General features: G+C 40.1%; 1 protein-coding gene across 1 annotated transcript in view; it reads right to left on the bottom strand.

The window, feature by feature from the left end:
* Positions 1–10478: 10478 nt before the first annotated feature.
* LOC112567528 overlaps positions 10479–23064 on the bottom strand; it is a 245769-nt gene continuing 233183 nt past the window's right edge. Inside the window, exons 10-17 of the mRNA XM_025244223.1 lie at positions 22632–22855; positions 17360–17386; positions 16443–16525; positions 15632–15693; positions 13248–13369; positions 12755–12851; positions 12241–12405; positions 10479–11682 (exon numbers count right to left, since the gene is read on the bottom strand). Of these exons, the coding sequence (XP_025100008.1) occupies positions 11396–11682; positions 12241–12405; positions 12755–12851; positions 13248–13369; positions 15632–15693; positions 16443–16525; positions 17360–17386; positions 22632–22855 (1067 nt within the window). The 3' untranslated portion in view covers positions 10479–11395. The remainder of the gene's footprint in view (positions 11683–12240; positions 12406–12754; positions 12852–13247; positions 13370–15631; positions 15694–16442; positions 16526–17359; positions 17387–22631; positions 22856–23064) is intronic.

The raw sequence follows: 23064 nt of genomic DNA, 5'->3' as shown, positions 1-23064 counted from the left end.
GTTGTCTGTCTTGGACGTAAGGGAAGAACAGTTTAAAAAAAGAACAAGGCAGGTGTTAGCTAAAAAGAATTAGATTATACGCCGATGATAAACACATGAAGACCAAGTCTTGACAACATTAAATACATTCACCTGAAACACATCAAACTGTCTGAGACATTACAGCACACTTTGTTAGACATGACAATGTCACTCACTGACATACAAGAACATATGATGAACACACTAACAAACGAGCATTCATCACACACTGACAAACACAAAGACATACCAGCCAGCCGCCATCACCAGAGTCCATGTCACACCAGACTCTCAGTTTCTCGCTGGTTTCTGGCAGTTGAATGGAGTAGACACCTGACTTGCCTCCTGCTGTCTTCAAGTCCCGACATGACTCTGCCATTAACACAGTTCTCCAATAATGTATCATTTCCAACAAAATATTCACTCATTGCATCACATTACAGTTAACTAAGAGTGCAGTAATCACTAGCACCAACACACCAGGACAGTAATTACAGTTAAATTAACTGAAAGTACAGCAGTAGGTACATCTCGTCACGGATTACATATTTTTTGCCAGCGCAGCCTCGTTATCACTAAGATATTTATAGGCGATTATGTGGCATTTGTTTAAGCATCTTCTCCGATTGTTGTTCTTTTTATTTTACATGGACATTCTGTACCGATACAAACTGTGTTTTTGTCAGTGTAGAGGGGAGGATGACAGACCGGTGGGGAACAATGATAGTGTGATGTCGTATTACCAAATAGTTTTACAAAAAAGTCAGAAGCAACAGACACTGGACAAGTTTTTTTCCTTCAACCTCAAAGCTACAGAAAAAGGAAGTTATCCCCGTTTTTACAATTTCACGTGCTCATGGAAGGGGAATCCAATCAGTAATTCCACCACTTCCTCCCCACACCTCCATCCACCCACGTCGTCAAAACAAGTTTTCTTATGTTTAAATGCTTTCATTAATTTTTTTATTTATGTTTATTTAACTCACACACACACACACACGCACTACATAAACCATTGTGTGCACGTGCCACATACACTGCATTCGTGTATGTACGACAACTATGACTATACGTGTGCAACACATACTTCAATCTTTAAGTACTACAACTCAGCACTACCATGTATATGCCCTAATGTACTACTGTATATGGATTAATTACCATGTGTGTACTAATGTACTACAATATATTTATTAATTATTATGTATGGGTACTAATAGACTATTATATATACACACACTAGTGTACTGCTGTGTATATGTAGTACAAATACTTCTATGCATGTGTATACACCTTGTGTTTTACGGTATATACTGCTGTACTACTGTATGAAGTTCATGTACTATTTTGTATATGCATGTATCTGGGATAGCTGGATTTTGAGCAAGAGTTCGGACAGCCAACAGCAAGAAAAATAAGAAAGTAATACAGATAGAACCCTGCTTACGAAGTCTTATCTCAGTAAACTTTATGGGACCCTTGAATTTTCGGGAGAAGGAACAATCGAGAAGTGACCTCCTCTACATGATGATGATGAGGAGGAGGATAGGTTTCGTGCACCCAACAACACATTTTGACCGCCTGTTGCCTCCCAAGTGATATAGGCATGGAGGGTTTCTTTGTGTGTAAGATGGCCGAGACCAGTAACATCTGTCGTTATGGAGCAGAATTTATGTTTTGTCAAATTCTAATTGAGGGATTTTATTTTCGTTTTTAAAGGAGTCACAAAGCTTTCTTGCTGCATAGAAAACTGTGTGGCATTTAATGATGTTAATATAGAGGAGTGTGTGGAATTTAATGATTTCAGTATAGTTGTTGGCATCGCAGGTTCAATTTATGTCTCTCTTGCGCGTTGAGAAATATTTATTAATATTTATTCTGTTTAATGTTTGAATGACTGTAAGGGTCTTTAATACAGATTTCACATTAAAGTATATCATAGCGACGCAAATAACATTAACAGTAAAAATATTCACAGACAGAAGAAAATAAACACACAGGCTACCGGAGTCCGAAAGTCTTACCCGTAAAAAGACAAATTTTTAAGATTTAGAAAACATCCTTACGAAGATCTTCTGTAAATTCTTCAGTTATTTGTTTGTACGTTAACTTTGGAAAGATTTACATGCAAGTAAAAAACTAATGATGGAGTAATGTCTAATGATACCAGATAATGATACCTTTAAGATAAGACTTGCCGAATTCAAAGTAATCCACCTTTCCCATTCTCAAGATACACACCCACAAACATCAGCATGCACAGGTCAAGCATGCCCATCTCGTGGACAGAACAGACAAGTATACCCACACTATATCTGTTATAAAGTATGTAAGATCAAGACAAATATCTCTGGAATAGCACGAGTCCAAGGAGGAGCTGTTAGTAGATGGATAGGCTCTACCTGTTCGATATCTACTCCGGCAGCTAGTAGGTAACGACAATGACAATGACAATGACATTTCTTTATTTACGAGAGGCAAAATAAGTAAGAACATGCTTTTTCCAGTTAGCCCTTTTACAGGAAAGAAAATTAAATACGTAAAAAAGTAATTAAGAATTATAGAAAAAAGTTTAGTTAACATTAAGAAAGGTTGATATGTACAAAAGTGATGGTTAAGAAAAAAATATCTATATATTTACAAGGCTTCCGGAGTGAGGAGTACTCTCTAGAGGACTCTCCACTTGTCTTAAAAGTAGCATAGGGTGAGGTACAGGAGTTTAAAAGAGCTACAGGGAGTGTTGCTTTTGGTCCTTGGTAGGAAGGGCAGCACGCTGAGGCGCATAGAAATCAGGGGATCCAGTGTTTCTAACATGAGCTTTCAAACGACAGACATAGGATAGCATGTGTTTCAGACGACGGAGAGAAAATGGAGGCTCCCCAGCTTCTGCGTACAAACTTTGTACAGGAGTGGTGCGGAAGGCTCCCAAACAAATGCGGAGTCCATGATGATGAACAGGATCGAGAATTTTGAGGTAGGTCTCTCAAGCGATGCCAAAGGAGCAAAAGCAGGAAAGTAATTCTATTTTAATAAAAGCTCGTAAAATAATGCAGCAAATAGAAAGTGTATGTGTGCTCTAACTTACCTCCAGTACGAGACGAGGAGTCAGTTTCTCGCAACTGTAGCATGACTTGTGCTTTGGGGACACTGCAGGAAGAGTTCATCATTGACTGTCATCAGTGTCAGTGACAATAATACTATAAGGAGTATGTGGGAGCTTGTCAGTCTGATATCATAAGCATGTGGAAAAGAGATTTAAAAATTTAAAAGTATTTGTGTTTGTATGTCCTAGTCTGTGTTGTGTGTGTCTGTGTGAAAAGGAAGAGAAGGGACAGGGTTAAGGTTAGTTAATGAAAGTAATGAAGCAGCTAATTTGAATCCCTTCTAATTTTTTGTTAGAAATTCGTATTTTATTGTTTTCTTAGAATTCAATAGTCCGTGCAGTCACAAAATAAACAATATGCACCCGACTAGTAACTAGAAGGATATAAACAAACTATTTACAGTGATCAATAAAGGACGATTAGTTACTAGTATATGAAAAAAAGAAATTTTCTAAAGAAAACACTGTATAGAAATGCTACCATAACAGGTAATAAATTTGATAATTTAATTTTGTTTGTGGTATTGTTACAAAATATTATTTGATTGACAATGTCTGCTATTTAGTAACTGTAGAAATATAATACCCTATCTTAACAGTAGTCTTTAAAATATTTACTCCAAAGATGACGTGTAACAGTATGCAGTGGATGTATCCTAACCTACAAGTTCAATGTGCTGTACACAACATTCAGCTACACCAGTAACACATTATCAGCATGTCAGACAACATATTTGTGTTTGCTATGACCATCCTTGATAACCAGGACATACCTTCCATTGTTCAGTGCTTCAAGACAAGAGGCCATAGAAAGAAGTATGAAGGGTAAAATAATTCTTGTCAACATGTTAACCACCTGTAAGGACAATGGTAAACAGAGGTTTGTAAAACATTTTGTACGAGTTTCTTTCTTCTGATTAAGCACAGGATCCAAGTATTGTAAACTTAATGTACAATTTGTGTTGTAAATAAAGTAAACAAGGTATAAATAATATAAAATTAAAGTTGAAATACTTACAGTTATTAGTCATGTTCCATTACTACGAGTAACATGAACAACGGTAAGAAGAAAAATTCTATAAAAACTAGCAAAAAGAGAAAAACAAAAAGGAGGAAGATTCCTTGGTTTGTAAACTTTCAGGAAAAAGCCCGGAGTCTGTATGTTCAACTTCTTTAAAGAACGATTCATATATTGACTGATCAAAAGTTTAGGAGTAAACAGCTGTCTAGACACGGTCGGCCGTTTTCAAAGCTAATCTTTGCAACCGCTATTCTCAAAATGGCCGCAACCGTACTGTCACTTTTCAAACATTATAACTTACTCAATGTTAGGATTAGAAGAACAACTTTCATATCAAAAGACAGCCCAGATTCTGTAGGTTTTAAAAATATGCAATGTGGCAAATTTCAAATGTCTGACTGAAGACTCATTTCGTCGTGGAGGGTCACAATTGTGCAAGATGACATGTGACAGTTGTGTGTCCATCAGAGACTGTACATCCCACACAGCAAGGGCGCTTAGTCAAGCTAAGTGGCGCTTTACAAGGGAACTTGTGAAATGTTCTGCTTCAGTGATTCGTTGATGATAGTATGTACTGACCCCTGTACTTTGCTACAAATCATTTAACTCTACTGATCTCATGTAGGTGTTGAGAGTTGTGTGACTTTGACAGTTGACATTAGCTCCCCTTTCCTAGCACACCTTATGTTGTACACAGTAACAGCCATCACGTCTGCTAACTAAATTTCTTAACAGTTCTTAACATTTACACCTGTCAACTCACCATATGTCGTAGGAGGCGCCACAGTCTCACACAGGTGATCGTCGAGACTCACTTTCTTAAATACCATTTGTACCGAGCCTTCAGCCAATGAGTCATTTACTGCACGTGATGGGCGAGCGCTGCAAACCGATCTGAGATCCATTTTATTTTTATTGCTGTAGATAATGAAAAATTGAAGATACGTTCGCAGCAGCTGATAAAAAAACATCTGCTGATTAAGTTCATTTTCTTGCAGTTAAAGCTGGGGCAACAAATATTTTCCCTTTTGCATGACGATTAAGGACAAAGTCCACATCACATATCGTACAATATTTGTAGCAGCACATGAACAAATAATTCTTTTTTCTTTGACATATCGTCGTCGTGAAGAGGCAATGCTGATAGACATTGAGAAGATCACAGATGAGTAAAGAATATTTTTAGGGGTTGTATGCAAGACCAGGACATGCGATATGAATGTTTTCCTTGGTGCTGTGTTGTGAATGGCTGAACAAACATGTTACAAGAGTGTGATATACTCACGGGAAAACTTATGGGCGTTTACTTAATTTGTGTAGTTTTCGTGTTATAATCATGCAAGACCTCGAAAGGGGCAGCATCCGGAGAAAGTTTTGTATATTTTTATATATTTTTGTATAGTTTATTATCGCTGTGTCTATCATATGGACAATAAAACAAATTGTGGACGACGGTTGACCTACGTATGACGATCAGGTTTTGCTGATGGCAAAGAAAATGGACAAAGCTCATTTAGTCCTTGTGCAGTTTCTTCACTAACAGAGAAACCTGATCGACATACGCATGTGAATTGTTGTCCGCACCTTGTTTTATTGTGCAGACGATAGACTTTATAATCGTGTTTGTGTCTCGTCTCGTTAACACTCATTTAGCCCTTGTCCATTGACTTCACTGCCAGCGACACCTGATGACCACACGTATGTGAACTGTCGACCTCACCTCGTGTTACGGTCAAGACGATATACACAGCGGTAATAATTTAGTGTTGATGCGCATGCGTGGAACATAACTTGACGAGCGTTCCATATCAGACATTGAAGCACGTGACACAGGTAACCAACTAAAAGAGGACAGGTATTACCCGTCATGTGGTCCTCTGTGTCCTGTTTGTCCTCAATATTTCCCCACTTATTCTGATGACTCACTTAACACGCAATTGTTTATGTCTCGTGACCGCCGAGGTCATCGGCCGCCGGCTCGAAACCGCTCTCAACAGCTGGTAAAGAACGCGCAACCTCTCTCTCGGACGGAGACGGCCAGCGACGTGCCAATCGAACCGCAGTTGAGCGCAGACCACACACAGAAATGACAGTGACAGCATTCACGCAACAAAACAAACTTATTTATTAACCACATAAAATAACACTAATAGGACGCAAGTATCAAAACATTCGAACACTCATAAAAACAAATATAGACTAGAGTAAATAATCAAACAAACAAAAATAGTGAAAGAAAACAAAAATAAATAAAACAGTTGCCCCGTGCACAAGCGAGTCACAAATAACAGGAAGACACACCACCCGCACGTACTGCGGGGTGGCAGATCAACTGCCCGCTCAAAGTGTCCGCGGCCATGCGTGCCGCTCGAAAGCTACCCTACCGCCCTCTACCTCTCCCCCACCTGCCCCCCACTCTTACTTCCTCTTGTCAAGGTAGGAGACGTGGGTAGACCGATGGTCACGTGACCCTCTGCTCGCCGGTCCTAACCCTGGCTGCTCCACATAAGGCTGGCCGCACGTTCGCGCAGCGGGGTCACGAGTTCACACGTCGATGCAGTGACGAGGGTGCAGGGTTGACGGTTGATGCAACGGCGACAGCTCGAAGGAGATGAAATGTCAAGGACAAAAAATTAAAAAAAAAAGACAAGTAGCATATGTCGAATAAGGAGAATACGGAGAAGATGCAAAACAAGTACAAATTGCAAAAGCCTGTAGAGAAAAAAACAATCCATCTAATCAACAAACGGCTCTCCCAAAACTGCACAGTTTCTAGAGAAATATTCTAGTACAAGTATAGCGCCATCAAAGCGCGGTCCTAAAACACACAAATCCATTGGGGGAAAAAACGGGTGCGCTGCACATGCGCCGCGACCCGGCCAACACAAATGCCATCCTAACATACACTTGAAAAGATTAGAATATGGCTTTGAAAAAAAAAATGTATCTATACAGGCAGAGGCGGCGTTAGCACCGGCGGCGTTTGGGGGTGGCAAATGGGGCGTCCACCCCAGGCCCCGGTCTGGAAGGGACCCCGGGCTTCAGCCCCGAGGTCATTTTTATGACTTATTACTAGCTGTGTTAAGCAAGTTGTGACAAAAAAATTGACGTTCAGAAAACACTTCTAAGTTGTAATTAAGCAAATTATTGAATCCATGTCTTCACGTTAAACCCGACAATAACAACAAGCAGTTTATTAAGTTGTCGTCACCATATTATTTCGCTTTAAGAAAAAACCGCCACTGTCACAAATGGTGGGAAAGGTTACGAACAATTAAAACAATAAATTCGTGCGTTATTTCGCGAGATTGATCCAGCCTATCTAACTGTATATAAATCAGTGCTTCCGGCATGATAGCAATAGGGATGTTGATACACGTACTCCATTACCCCGGCCCCAGGCCCCGCGTATTCCTAACGCCGCCCCATATGCCACCCCCCAAAATGCCGCGGCTGTATACAGTTTCTCTCATTCACACTTCCACCCCCAACTAATAATTATAAGTTATCAACATTGAATGGTGGATTTGGAATGGAGACAACTGTGGGTACAGCATTCCAGACAAGTCTTTTTTGGGGGGTTGGACAGTTTACTGACTTTCCTCGAAATTATCAGAACAATGACAGTAGCCTTTTCCATACACATCAGATGCTGTACGATGGTCAACATCTTTTCTTCTTGTAAAATTCATCGATATTTTGCACCTGTAGTAATAATTTTTTCAATATATTAATAACAAATATTTTGTATAACACCTCACCCCAGTGACGAATGCCTTAAATGATAATACTATAACAAATTTAAATAGGTTTGGAATCAGATAAGTGAGAATTCATCACACAGTTTCACTGTATAATCAGTAAAGTCGTTTTAATAATCATAGAAATCGAGCAAACGCGTTGTAGTAGACTGCTCTCAACTACAGTACACTTATGGATCGTAATTTGAGAATAAATTCCTAGCTTGCCTCTCTTCGTCCTTTGGGAAATTGTGGAAACGTTTTTCTGTTGAGGTTAATTTAAACCTGGCGTTCTGACAGTTAATTGCAGAACAAAATTGTCCAGCTTGCCTCAGACGATCGCCTTTGCTTGCTTGTGCCATGTCATCACGTTACGAAAGATAACTCTAACCGAGGAGTTTTCACTGCGGTCAAGAGTGAACCCTCTCTTTATCTAAGCTCTCTGGCCATACTTCAAGTCAGGGACACTGAGGACTATCAGCAGTTTGATCACATGGGTACAATGTTAGTCAGTACATCGATTTCTGTCTTCTCGAAAATTAGAGGACAACAAGAAAAAGGAAAACAAACCTACAAAATTCATTTTAAGAAAGAACAATTTTGCAAGTATTATTGTCATGTACTTCCAGGTAATGTTTACTCCATACATTATTCTTTGAATCCTTCACGAGCCCTCTAGTATGAATTCACCAAACAATGTGCATTCTACAATGCAGAGACCCTTCTAGGAGAGCAGCTATGGAACTCGCCGTGAAGAACTACTTTCTGCAAGCGAAGGCCGCCGATCTTGACCGAATGACGTACATCCGTTTGAACACCTGGACAGACAGTCAAACAGAATTAAACAATCTATTCACGCAAACATCAAACCTCAAGAAGAAGACGGTATTCACTAATGCAGACGAAAAGCTGTTACAGTCCATCGAGGATCAAGTGAGTTTTAGGCAATGTTTATTATATGAAGGTGTGTGTGTGGTTTGCGCTGGCTTTGAAAAGAACTCTCGTGAAGAACAAGAACAAGTTGCTCGTTTTGCATTGAAAAAGCATTGTCAGTGTATGGTATAAAAATCAACGCAAACAAATAAAACCTTACGACCAACAACAGTAAGCAGACTAAAACAAAAAACTGACAGTCTCAAATATTGGTGTTCACTAGGCTCGCTTGACATAAGAGATATTTTGCCATTATTTTTTTTCTTTATTTTGGTAGATGACTACAACTACAGCAGTGCATGACAATGTTAATGATTTAATTATTTTATTAATAACAGCAGCATCCTACTGCCAGTAACCGCGCCGCACACAGCTATGTAGCCACCAGTCGAGTGTGAGGTTGTAATTCTGTGTGTAAATGAATGAGTACATAAGGGAGAGAACACAAGAACATTTAGGAATTGTTCTACTATGGATTACTTCCCTTCAATTCCCCGAAAAAATCAACCAATCAGGTATTTTGTTATGTTTCAAGATCAACTAAAGTTGATCAAACCCCATGGTGGTCAGCATATCAAGTAAAGTTTTAAAACCTGTTTTCTTCATTACAAAGTAACACTTTCAGCGTCGTGACTCATAGCAGCTTTTTTAGTCATTAGTTTCCTTATTTATCCTAAAGTTATCGGACAAATTTCATCGTCAGTACTGCATGATTTAGTTCTGAGACCAACCATCATGAGAAGCGAATGAGGGACACCACCTTCCTAGACGAAGGAAAGACAAAGTTTTGTCTTTCTTCACATGAAGTATAATGTATCGTCATCTTTGTGTTTATGAGCTTTCAGGTATTCTATGAATGAAGAAACAAAATAGAGACACCCACTCTTTAAAAATACAAGGGATTTTTTTTTTATTCTCTGCATCTATTGCAGGGGTGGGCAATTAATTTTCCCAAGGGGCCGCATGAGAAATTGGGATGGATATGAGGGCCGGACTAATATAGTTAACTCAGTTTTACCCAATACTGTATATATATAGTATATATACTGGCGGGCGGGACATGCAACGGTACAGTGATGCGAATAGCTGGTCATTGTTTGTCAAGACGAAGCACAACTTTACAGATCATCGAAAGACTTGATTTATCTTTAAGCCCCAGCTCATGCTACAAGATCCTCTATCAGAGACATCAAGGTAGGGTTGTGTCCATCTGTTGGCCTGCACGCATTCTTTCACATTGTTGCACGTGATGTCAACGCAGAAATTGATGTTCCTGGCCCAGACAGGGGCTATTCCTGATTACTGAAGTAGTATCATCTGCGGTCAGGTGTGTCTGCCTAGCCAGCATCTACTGTTCGGAAGTTGGAAAGAGCATGAGTATACAAGTAGTTACCAATACGCAGGCCAGTTCTTAGCCCCCGCGGGGCCCGAGGCAAAGGGGATGTGCGGGGCCCTCACGCAACGATCACACGGTTTTAGTTGGGATCTAAAGTCACATATCAATCAAAAGCGCGGGGCCCCTTGAAGCGCGGGGCCCTAGGCAGATGCCTCGTCCGCCTGCCCCTAAGCACGGCCCTGCCAATACGGTTATACAAGAAAGTTTCCCGGAAGTTGCTATACAAGAAAGTTTTCCGGAAGTTGCTATACAAGGAAGTGTCACAGAAGTTGCTATACAAGGAAGTGTCCCGGAAGTTGCTATACAAGGAAGTGTCCCGGAAGTTGCTATACAAGGAAGTGTCCCGGAAGTTGCTATACAAGGAAGTGTCCCGGAAGTTGCTATACAAGGAAGTGTACCGGAAGTTGCTATACAAGGAAGTGTACCGGAAGTTGCTATACAAGGAAGTGTGTGTGTTCAGCGTGAACGTCTCTGGGACATCATCCAAACAGAACACGTGTGGAACGCAGTGTGTTGACAGTGACTTGTGTGTGTGCTGTCCACAACAGAGTGTCTGTGACAGTATCTGGATGTTATTTCATGTACTCAAATGTGGAAATACATAGCAACAAAACAAATTATAATTTTCATTACTTTATTGAACATACCAATTCATTCTTTGCAATAAATTGTTTATCTGAAGAGTCGGCTTAGGTCTTAGGTCTGACAAAGTGTACGATTTCGCTTTAATACATTAAAGAAAAGATAGAGTAAGCTTCACATGAAAAAAAAAAAAAAAACTTTTTCAAAATTCTTTTTCATATAATGCAAATTGTGTCAGGTATAGTTGTCATCAGTCAGAAAATTATGAGGAACAATCTTTAAGATAAACAACACTTTTGTATTATTCGAAAAATGAAACTATCAGTTGACAATTATACTTTTGACACCGTATTACACTACTTTAAATTGTTTAAACTATTATGTCTAACTACAGTTCATTACATTTTTACAGACAGTTAATGTGTTTACTTCATCAATACAAATAAGACGTGTTATGGTTTGCGTGTTAGAAATGTTTAGCAATACGATCAATATAAAAACAACTAAGGGAGAATATGATGCACTGAGTTTCTATTATAAAATATTTAAAGATCAGTCATCGCCACTGAGGTGACATCACGAGTGAAAGGTGTTGTAGACTAAGGGTGTGAGCGTTGATAGTACAGTAGACAAGGCGATTTTACACATGGTTGCACTTTCATCTCGCTGAAGGTGAAGCTCCTCCAGTCATGGTGGGCGTGAAGCCAGTGGATGCCGAGATCATGCGAGCCCGGGTCAGCCTGGTATCGGCCGTTGAGGTTAGACTTGTAACAATCTTTGTACCACCAGGCGCCGGGTAAGGCAGCGGCACAGTTGAAATATGCCTCGTCGTTGTCACGGTCATAGGTTGAAAAACTCTGTTTGTTGTGATGATGCAAGCTGTCACCTGTAAACAAACGCGCTCATACAGACCATGAGAGAAATTAGTTTTAAGGTTCTAATAAAGAAATAAAAGATTTCGTTGGTTTAATTACGCAGAAGTCCCTGACTGGAATGGAACACAAATGAAAACAAGAGAAAGAAACAATCACAGAAAATAAATAAAAAAAAAAAAATAAAATAAATATAGAAGGTACAAGTTTCCCATTTATGTCGATAATCTCGTTCAATTTATTCTATCAGCTGATTTGTTGATGTCGCTCATCATATATTGTGCTGTATATAAACAGATTTCTATCTATGTTCTATCCTCACTGACAGACAAATAAACCAGTAGCATGAATATTAAACCAACACAGATAAGACCATCGGTCTAATAACAAGGAGGTTTGAAAGGACTTTATAACAGTCATGTGTGATGTGGTGAAGGACAACATAAGAGTCAACACAAACGTTTATTAACACATCATTTCCATAGCTGGCTGTTGTACACACAAGCTGTAAAACAACAAATGGTTAGCAGTATTACTGCTACATTTGAATATTGTTTACCAGACACACGTACCCGCGTTACCACAGTAGAAGGCCACGGTCAGTCTGTAGTTTGTCTCAGGACCGTCCACACTGAATGTCGAGTACTCAGCGTAGTGACGATGTCCACCCACTTCTCCAAGGTCTACACGCAGTCGGGTGGGTCTCCCTTTGGTCAGTGTGTGAAGTCTTGATAAACCTAAAGTATGGAATCAAAGTGAAGACGAAATATCCTACTGTGTAACAAACCTCACTCAGAAGTTTAGAATAGAGGTGACACAAGATGGTTTATTGTTTATCTCTCTTTCATTTTACATACTAGCTTTATGTGTAAGTTTACATTGATACAAAACATGAGTAACGATAGTACAGCTAGTTATAAAAAAGTGTCTTTACTTAAGATTTCTTTTGTCGTCTTCAACGGTGTTAAAAAAATATTTTCTTTCTTGCTTTTGCAAAAAAGTAGATATAAGAAACAAGCAAGTTTGTGAACCTTTCGGAGAAAACAAGAGGAAGACAGTGAGAGTAAGATTAAACAGAAATCTCACCCAGCCAGAACTCCCCGGTGATGTCACCAAAGCCCTGTTCATACTGTGTCCAGTTCCTGTAGAAGTCAACGGAGCCGTCACGGCGTCTCTGGAACACCTGACCGTGACAGACAAGGTCGTTACCTTGGAAACGTGAACTCTGTCTACTAGTTGTCTACACCCACAAAGTCACTGAACACGTCTAAGACAAGGATGTGACAAAGGCCTAGCCCTATGGGACTGGGAGTTAGGAGCGGAGTTGTCTGACTTGGATGTAAGGAAAGAACAGTTTAAAAAAAGAACAAGACAGGTGTAAGCTAAAAAAAAATTAGAACATAAGACGATGATAAACACATACATATCAAGTCTGGACAACATTTAATACATTCACCTGAAATACATCGAACTGTCTGAGACATTACAGCGCACTTTGTTCACTGATATACAAGAACATATGATTAACATACTAACATTAGTTAGCATTCATGACACACTGACAAACACATAGACATACCAGCCAGCCGCCATTGCCAGAGTCCATGTCACACCAGACTCTCAGTTTCTCTCTCGTTTCTGGCAGTTGAATGGAGTAGACACCTGACTTACCTCCTGTTGTCTGCAAGTCCAGACATGACTCTGTTTGCCATTAAAACAGTTCTCCATTAATCTATCATTTCCATCAAAATATTCACTCATTGCATGACAGTACAGTTAAGGTGTTGTACAAATAAAGTGTAAAGTGATCTTTAAAAGGTTTTAGTTTCAGTAAGACCCTGGGCACCAATAATTTAATGAAACAGGCTATGTAGAGTACTTAGGTGCTGACATTATTATTTGAGAAAAATTCTTTTCCTGACACCATACTGAGTACTCTAGTATAGATGACATCAATTGAAAAGTAGCTGAATACTGGAAATACTGCCATGATTAATATACTGACACTGTTACTTGAATAGCACTCCAGAATTACTTTTATATATGGACAAAAGCAGAGGTCCTAATACTGAGCTTTGAGGAACAGCGAATTTAACTTCAAGAGCATCAGACAGTTGGTTGTTTACAGCGACTCTCTGAGTTCGATTATCAAGAAAGGAGTAAAGGAGTTTAGTGCTGTGCCCACTTAGTTTATATAATTTAAGGTGTTTGATAAGCAGATTATGATCTGAATCATCAAAAGCGTTGGCAGAGTCAACAAAAAAGGCAGAAGAAAAATGTTTGTCATTAACATTATTTAGCCATTGTTCCAGCCTGATATAAGTGCAGTGTGGAAAGAGGGACATGGTCTAAAGTCGGATTAGTTTGTGTGGAGGAGTTCATACATTAAGTCGATTAGGAGGTTCTTGTGGATGTGCCTTTCAAAGGGCTTTGAGAGAGTTGATAGGATTGAGATTGGACAGTAGTTTGTACGGTAACTTGGATCACCTGATTTATGTTTTGGGATTATCTTTTCTTGTTTTAGGTGCGTTGGAACCAAAACTTTATCTGTACAGAGATTGTGCAGGTTGATCACAGTTTTGGTAATGGCCGGTGCTGACCTAAGAGCATTATTTTAATTCAAGGAGAAGCGCATCTGACATGTAGATGAAGTGGTGCGTCCACATGGCTCGTTTCTTAAGTTTATATTAATAAATCCTACAAGAAACAGAGCCGTATTTTTTAAAATTTATTTGTAGAAAGATTAACTCTACGTTGTAGGTATTGAAGTAATGCAAGCTCTAGGATTAAGTGAAAATAACAGGTGAAAACGCAATGACTAGCTGATGACACGGAGTAGGCTATAGAAGTACAGGACATGGGATGTCTCTTTAAGAAGTAACTTGGAATCCGGTTATTTAGACCAGCCACTGATTGAGACCGAATCATAAAAGACCGAAACAAAACCTATTATATTAGTGCAATGTTATTCGTTCTTTTATCAAAATTTGTGTAATCGGACCACAGAAAACGAGAGAAAATAAAAAAAAAACGAAAACAAAATTGGTTTCCCTTAGCAATAAAGGGTCTTTGAGGTGAATGTGAGCATGCTGTATAAGGGTTGTTTGTACGCGCTTACGCCCATCTCGTGAATAGAACAGACATGTAAACCCACACTATACCTCTATTGCTAGTTATCACATGACAGTGTCCCATTTTCATAAAGGATGTAAGATAGAGACGAATATCACTGAAACAGGAAGAGTTCAAGGAGGAGCTGTTAGTAGAGGGAGAGGCTCTACCTGTTGGATATCTACTCCGGCAGCTAGTAGACAATAATAATAACAATGACAATGACAATGAAAATGACATTTCTTTATTTACGAGAGGCAAAATAAGTAAGAAATTTTTTTTTCCATTTAGCCCTTTACAAGAAAAAAAATTAACTACGTAAAAAAAGTAATTAAGAATTATAAAAAAAAATTGTCGTAAACATAAAGAAAGTGGATACATACAAAAGTGATGGTTAAGAAAAAATATGTATATATTTACAAGGCTACCGCAGCTAGGACTCTCTAGAGTCCTTATCTATTTGTCTTCAAAGTAGCCTGGGGTGAGTGACAGGAGCTTAAAAGAGCTACAGGGAGTGTTGTAGTAGGAAGGAAGCACGATGAGGCGCATAAAAATCCGGGGATCCAGTGTTTCTAACATGAGCTTTCAAACGACAGACAAACGATAGCATGTGTTTCAGGCGAAGGAGAGAAAGTAGAGGCTCCCCAGCTTCTGCGTACAGACTTTGTGCAGGAGTGGTGCGAAAGGCTCCCAAACAAATGCGAGTCCTTGATGATGAATAGCATCAAAAATTTTGAGAAAGGACTCTCAAGCGATGCCAAAGATGGAGCGAAAGCAGGAAAGTAATTCTATTTTAAGAAAAGCTCGTAAAATAACGCAGCAAATAGAAAGTGTATGTGTGCTCTAACTTACCTACAGCAGGATGCGAGGAGTCAGTTTCTCGCAACTGTAGCATCACTTGTGCTTTGGGGACACTGCAGGAAGAGTTCATCATGGACTGTCATCAGAGTGTCAGTGACAATGATATCATAAGGTGTGTGACTGCCTGTCTCACTAAATTTCTGTGGGAGCTTGTCAGTCTGATATGTTAAACATGTGGAAAAGAGATTTAAAAATTTTAAAGTATTTGTGTTTGTATGTCCTAGTCTATGCTGTGTGTGTGTGTGAAAAGGAAGAGAAGTGACAAACGTTGTTAAAGTAATGTAGCAGCTAATTTAAATCCGTTCTAATTTTCTCTTTGAAATTAACACATTTTATTGTTTTCTTAGAATTCAATAGTCCGCTGCAGTGATAAAATTAGCAATATACACCCGACTAGTAACTAGAACGATATAAACAAACTATTTACAGTGATCAATAAAGGATGATTAGTTACTAGTATATGAAAAAAGCAAATTGTCTAAAGGAAACACTATATAGAAATGTTAATAGAACATGTAACAAATTTGATAATTTAATTTTATTTGCGGTAATGTTACAAACTATTTTTTTGATTGACACAATGTCTGCTATTTAGAAACTGTAGAAATATAATGCCCAATCGTAAAAGTAGTCTTTAAAATATTTACTCTAAAGATGACGTGTACCAGTATGTAGTGGATGTATCCTAACCTACAAGTTCAATGTGCTGTACACAACATTCAGCTACACCAGTAACACATTATCAGCATGTCAGACAACATATTTGTGTTTGCTATTATCACCCTTGACACACATGACATACCTTCCATTGTTCACGGCTTCAAGACAAGAGGCCATAGAAAGAAGTATGAAGGGTAAAATCATTGTTGTCAACATGTTAACCACCTGTAAGGACAATGGTAAACAGAGGTTTGTTAAACATTTGTCTACGATTTTATTTCTTCTGATTAAACACAGGCTCCAAGTCTTGTACACATAATGTACAATTTGTGTAGTGACTGAATTATACAAACTATTATTAATAATATAAAATTAAAGTTGAAATTCTTACAGCTATTAGTCTTGTCACATTACTATGAAGAACATGAACTTCAACGGTAACAAAAAAAATTCTATAAAAACTAGCAAAACGAGAAAAACAAAAAGGATGAAGAAGGAGAAATGTACACTGTCACAAAAGAGCAAAAATATGGCGGTAGTTAGGGTGCCACAAACCCAGCGGCGGCCGCCGAAGGCCTCGATCTCGAAGGTGTCCCGCGCTTCAGTCCCGAGGTCATCTTCATGAGTTTGTCAACTTAAAATATATTGTGTGTTAAATGGAAAAATGCTGAGAGGGGCTCTTTAAATTATACTTCTTCAAAGTCAAATTCGCCCGTCTAACTGTGTATAAATCAGTGCTTATGGCATCTTATCAATAGGGATATTGATACACGAACTCCATTACCCTAACGCCGCCTTTGCACAAACCTATCTCCCCTATCCCGGGGAAGGTCACATAGCGGTGCATGTATTGTCAGGAGGGAGAAGGGGGGCCAATAACTGACTTTCCCAGGGTTCAAAAGGTGTAGAGCTGCACGGGTCTCGGACAGGTGAAGTGCAGGGTGTAAATCAAGATGATGGGTGGCTGTGTCTTGCACCTTAGGTTGTACATTGTAACACACATCACGTCTGCTAACTTAATTTCTTAACAGTTCTTCACATTTTCACCTGTCAACTCACCATATGTCGTAGGAGGCGCCACAGTCTCACACAGGTGATCGTCGGGATTCACTTTCTTAAATACCATTTGTACCGAGCCTTCAGCCAATGAGTCATTTACTGCACGTGATGGGCGAGCGCTGCAAACCGATGAGAGATCCATTTTATTTTGATTGCTGTAGATAATTAGAAATTAAAGATTTGTTAGCATCAGCTAATAAAAAAAAAAACCATCTGTTGATTAAGTTCATTTTCTTCCAGTTAAAGATGGGGCATCAAATATTTTCCCTTTCGCATGACGATTAAGGACAAAGTCCACATCACATATCGTACAATATTTGAAGCTGCACTTGAGCAAATAATTCTTTTTTCTTTAGATCACGAATGAGTAAAGAGAATTTTTAGAGGGTTGTATGCAAGACCAGGACAGGCGGATTGAAGGTTTTCCTGGGTGCTGTGATGTGAATGGCTGACAAAACATGTTACAAGAGTGTGATATATTCACGGGAATACTTATGTGCGTTTTCTTTATTTGTGTAATTTTCGTCCAAGACTTCGAAAGGGGCAGCACCCGGAGAAAGTTTTGTAAGAGACAGAGTGTATTATCGCTGTGTCTATCATCTGGACAATAAAACAAATTGTGGACGACGGTTGACCTACGTATGACGATCAGGTTTTGCTGACGGCAAAGAAAATGGACAAAGCTCATTTAGTCCTTGTGCAGTTTCTTCACTGCCAGAGAAACCTGATCGACATACGCATGTGAATTGTTGTCCGCACCTTGTTTTATTGTGCAGACGATAGACTTTATAATCGTGTTTGTGTCTCGTCTCGTTAACACTCATTTAGCCCTTGTCCATTGACTTCACTGCCAGCGACACCTGATGACCACACGTATGTGAACTGTCGACCTCACCTGGTGTTACGATCAATACGATATACACAGCGGTAATAAGCCACATAAAATAACACTAATAGGACGCAAGTATCAAAACATTCAAATACTCATAAAAACAATAGGCTAGAGTAAATAATCAAACAAACAAGAATAGAGAAAGAAAAAAAAAACAGTTGCCCTGTGCATAAACGAGTCACAAGAAGACACACCACCCGCACGTACTGCGGGGTGGCAGATCAACTGCCCGCTCAAAGTGTCCGCGACCATGCGTGCCGCTCCAACGCCGAACCCTACCACCCTCTCCTTTCCCCCAGCTGTACCTCCTCCTTCCTCTTGTCCAGACACGAGACGTTGGTAGACCGCTGGTCACGTGACCCTCTGGTCGCCGGTCCCAACCCCTCGCGCAGCGGGGTCACGAGTTCACAAGCCGATGCAGTGACGAGGGTGCAGGGTGGACGGTTGATGCAATGGCGGACAGCTCGAAGGAGATGAAACGTGAAGCACGAAGAATAAAAAAAAAAAAAAAAAAAAACAACCAAGCAGAATACGGAGAAGAGGGAAGACAAGTACAAGTCGAACGATAGAGGTGAAAAACATCGGCTACGGGGGCCACGGTATACCACCGCCCCATACGTCCGGCACTGACAGATAGGGTTACACAAGGGCTGTGTGAACTGTCCCTTGATCCCCTCATCCGCGCGCACACACTTACTGACAGGCCAGCACAGTCCGGAAAAGAAACACGGACTACAACACATTCGCCGACACGCGACAGTTTAGCCATGATTTCAAGATTTCATGAATTTCTATTTCCTCCCACGGTTACCTTGCCCCACAGAACCAATGATTTCACAGGCCGGACGGTCCCCATCATTGGTGTTTGTCAATACTGTCAACTGAGAGCTTGCAGACCTATTAACCTCTTTAATGTCGTGTGCTTTAATATGTACCGATCGCATATCATGCAACCCGGGAGATCACTAGTCAAGAGCTGGGTTGGTGCCCCTGTACTGTTTGTGTGTGTTGTATACACATGCACGCGAGCGATGTTATGTCTTGTACACATGTCTATTTAGAAAGAGTAAGAAATAACGAGTGTTTTGTCCCCCACACCACACCACTACAATGTAGTTACACCTACTGGTGTTGGCGGTGAAACAGGTCCATATTCTGTGGAATAACCTACAAAAATTCACAGTGGGTTTTCTTCTGACTGAAAAATGATAGCATGTATAAACAGCGGGTGACGTAGTGCCCAAGCTGCACTGTATAAACAGACCCTTTCTTTTTTAATTATAGGTATGCATCACAAAACTTCCCTGCTTGCTACCTGGTAAGGTTGAAGTCTGTTTGGAGAAGTAGCATCCCAGGCATTTTTATTGAATTAAATACTTTTCTGTGTGAGACTATGGAAGTAAAAATCAAGGCAACTGTTTTTGCTGGTATGTTTTCTTGTCGTAAAAGAAAGATCTTGTTTGACTGTCTCAGTGACATTTGTAAGGTCCAGGGGAAGTAAGAAATGGTTCACTAAATCATGTTGGATTTGCCAGTTACTTCCCATTATCGTTTATGTGTACAGTACGATGTGACACTCCCTCGTTCTGACTATAGCATACGACACACACTCTCTGTGTCCTTCAAGTCTGTTGCTTTTGTCCGAGCTAAGAAATGGGAAAGAGTTAAGAATATGCATCTGTGTGTGAGTGTGTGTGTGCTATGCATGTGTGTGAAGGGGTTGTACATAGTCACCGGTTACTCAAAAAAACGCCACCAAGTGCTCAGTAACCAACAGGCTTTACATAAACAGATCGTTGCAGAAACAACCATATAGCCTGTTCGACACTGCAAACCCAGATTACATGAGCAGATATAAGGCTAGAATGCCTTCACGGTAATCGTTCGTGCTATGGGCAATGGCATGACAGGTAACAATTTAAAAGTGGAAGATGACATTCGGAAAAAGCATCTACACTCCCGTGAATCTTCCGAAGATATTTCCTTTAGAGGAGATGACTATGCCACTAAGCGACTCCTTCGCGTTACCCGCTCCCTCACCCACATCGTTATTTCTTTCTTCTCTCTCTCTCTCCGCAACATTATGCAATATAAGGTGACCAGACGTCCCGCTTTTGACCTCGTGTCCCGCCTGCTCATCTGGCGGTACGCCCATGTCCCGCTTTCTGGCTTTCTGGCAAGTCCATCAAATGTCCCGGTTGTCTTTAAAAATCACTTTTTTCGGCGTTCTTTGACGGTGACGACACCATCATCGGCACGTGTCCCGCTTTCGCCCCCGAAACGTCTGGTCACCTTAAAGAACATATCATTAACACACTAACAAACACAAAGACATACCAGCCAGCCGCCATTGCCAGAGTCCATGTCACACCAGACTCTCAGTTTTGCTCTGATTTCTGGTAGTTGAATGGAGTAGACACCTGACTTGCCTCCTACTGTCTTCAAGTCCCGACATGACTCCATTAAAACAGTTCTCCATTAATGTATCATTTCCAAAATATTCACTCATTGCATCACATTACAGTTAAGGTGTTGTACAAATAAAGTGTAAAGTGATCTTTAAAAGGTTTCAGCTACAGGAAGACGCATAAAGAGCAGATACTGAGGCCCATAGAAATTAGGGGATCCAGGGTTTCTGACATTAGTTATAGGATAGCATGTGTTTCAGACGATGGAGAGAAAGTAGAGGCTCCCCAGCTTCTGCCTAGAGACTCTGTACAGGAGTGGTGCGGTAGGCTCCCAAACAAAAGCGGAGTCCTTGATGATGAATAGGATCGAGAATTTTGAGGTAGGACTCTCGAGCGATGGCAAAGATGGAGCAAAACCAGAAAAAGTAATTCTATTTTAATAAAAGCTCATAAATTAACGCAGCAAACAGAAAGTGTTTGTCAGCTCTAACTTACCTGCAGCACGACACGAGGAGTCAGTTTCCAAGTAAACAAAGCCGTCAGTACACAAACATTACTCGACACACACCGACTGTTAGGCTCAGCACATTCCACGTGAGGCGGGAGACTGCAGGCAGTTTCTCTGGTAGTGGGTCCACCCTGTACTGGTGTGAGGATACCACCCTGACTGAGCGTCACGTACGGTGACGTCATGAAGCAGACAGCGCCCTCCTGTGGCTACCACTTATGGAAGAATAAACAACACTGGCTCAGTCCTAACATAAGAATAAATCAAATGTAGCAGGCAAAAACAATCCAAACAGTCTGTTGAGGACTTATCTAGGGGAGGAGAAGGAATTACCTAGGAGGAAGGAAGTAACTAAAAAGGAAGACTTTTCGAAGAGCATAGTCAACAGCCGGAGTACCCACCCAGTCACCACCCGCTGTTCCTGATTACTGAAGTTGTATCGTCGGCAGTCAGGTGTGTGTGCCTAGCCAGCATCTACTGTTCGGAAGTTGGAAAGTGTAAGAGTATACAAGTAGTTACCAATACGGTTATACAAGAAAGTTTTCCTGAAGTTGCTATACAAGGAGTGTCCCGGAAGTGGAAGTGTGCCGGAAGTTGCTATACAAGGAAGTTGCTATACAAGAAAGTTGCTATACAAGGAAGTGTCCGGAAGTTTGCTATATCAAGGAAGTGTACCGGAAGTTGCTATACAAGGAAGTGTGTGTGTTCAGCGTGAACGTCTCTGGACATCATCCAAACACAACACGTGTGGAACGCAGTGTGTTGACAGTGACTTGTGTGTGTGCTGTCCACAACAGAGTGTCTGTGACAGTATCTGGATGTTATTTCATGTACTCAAATGTGGAAATACATAACAACAAAATTACTTATAATTTTCATTGCTTTATTGAAATGATCAATTTAGTCTCTGCATAAAATTGTTTGTCTTAAGGGTCGGCTTGTGCCTTAGGTCTCTGAATTGTTTGATTTCGCTTTAATACATACATACAGAAAAGATAGAGTAAGCTTCACAACATATATCAACTAAACTTTTTCAAAGTTCTTTTTTATATAATGCTTGTTATGTCATGTATTGTTGACATCAGTAAGAAAATTATGATGAACAATCTCTAATATAATCAATACTTGTCTATCAGTTGACAATTATACTCTTGACACCGTCTTACACTACTTTAAACGGTTTAAAGTAACTATTATGTTTAACTACAGTTCATTACATTTTTACAGATAGTTAATGTGTTAACTTCATCAATAAAAATAGGGTGTGTTATGTTTTGCATCTTAAAATCTTTTAACAAGTCGATGAATATAAAAACAACTAAGGAGAATATGATGCACTGAGTTTCTGTTATAAAATATTGGAAGATCAGTCATCTGCACTGAGGTGACATCACGAGTGTCACGTGTGGTGTAGAGTAGACTGAGGGTGTAAGCAGTGAGAGTACAGGAGACAAGGCGGTGTTACACTGGTTGTACTTTCATCTCGCTGAAGGTGAAGCTCCTATGGTCATTGTGGGCGTGATACCAGTGGATGCCGTTACCAACCGCGGCCCCGTCAGCCTTGTATCGGCCGTTGAGGTTAGAGTTGTAACAGTCTTTGTACCACCAGGCGCCGTGATACGCAGAGGCACAGCTGCCATTGTCCTTGGTTGAAAAACTCTGGTTGTTATGATACGCCATGCTGTCACCTGTAAACATACGAACACATACACACCATAAAAGAAATTATGATAAAAAATAAAAGATTTCGTTTGTTTAAATACGCAGTAGTCCCTGACTTGAATACAAAGCAAATGAAAATAACAGAAAGAAAGAATCACAGAAAATAAATACAGAAGGTACATGCTTCCCATTTATGTCGATGATCTCGTGCCATTCATTCTATCAGCTGATTTGT

The sequence above is a fragment of the Pomacea canaliculata genome, linkage group LG7, assembly GCF_003073045.1.
Source record: "Pomacea canaliculata isolate SZHN2017 linkage group LG7, ASM307304v1, whole genome shotgun sequence".
In the NCBI taxonomy this organism is placed as follows: Eukaryota; Metazoa; Mollusca; class Gastropoda; order Architaenioglossa; family Ampullariidae; genus Pomacea; species Pomacea canaliculata.
This window is presented reverse-complemented; position numbering and strand designations above follow the sequence as displayed.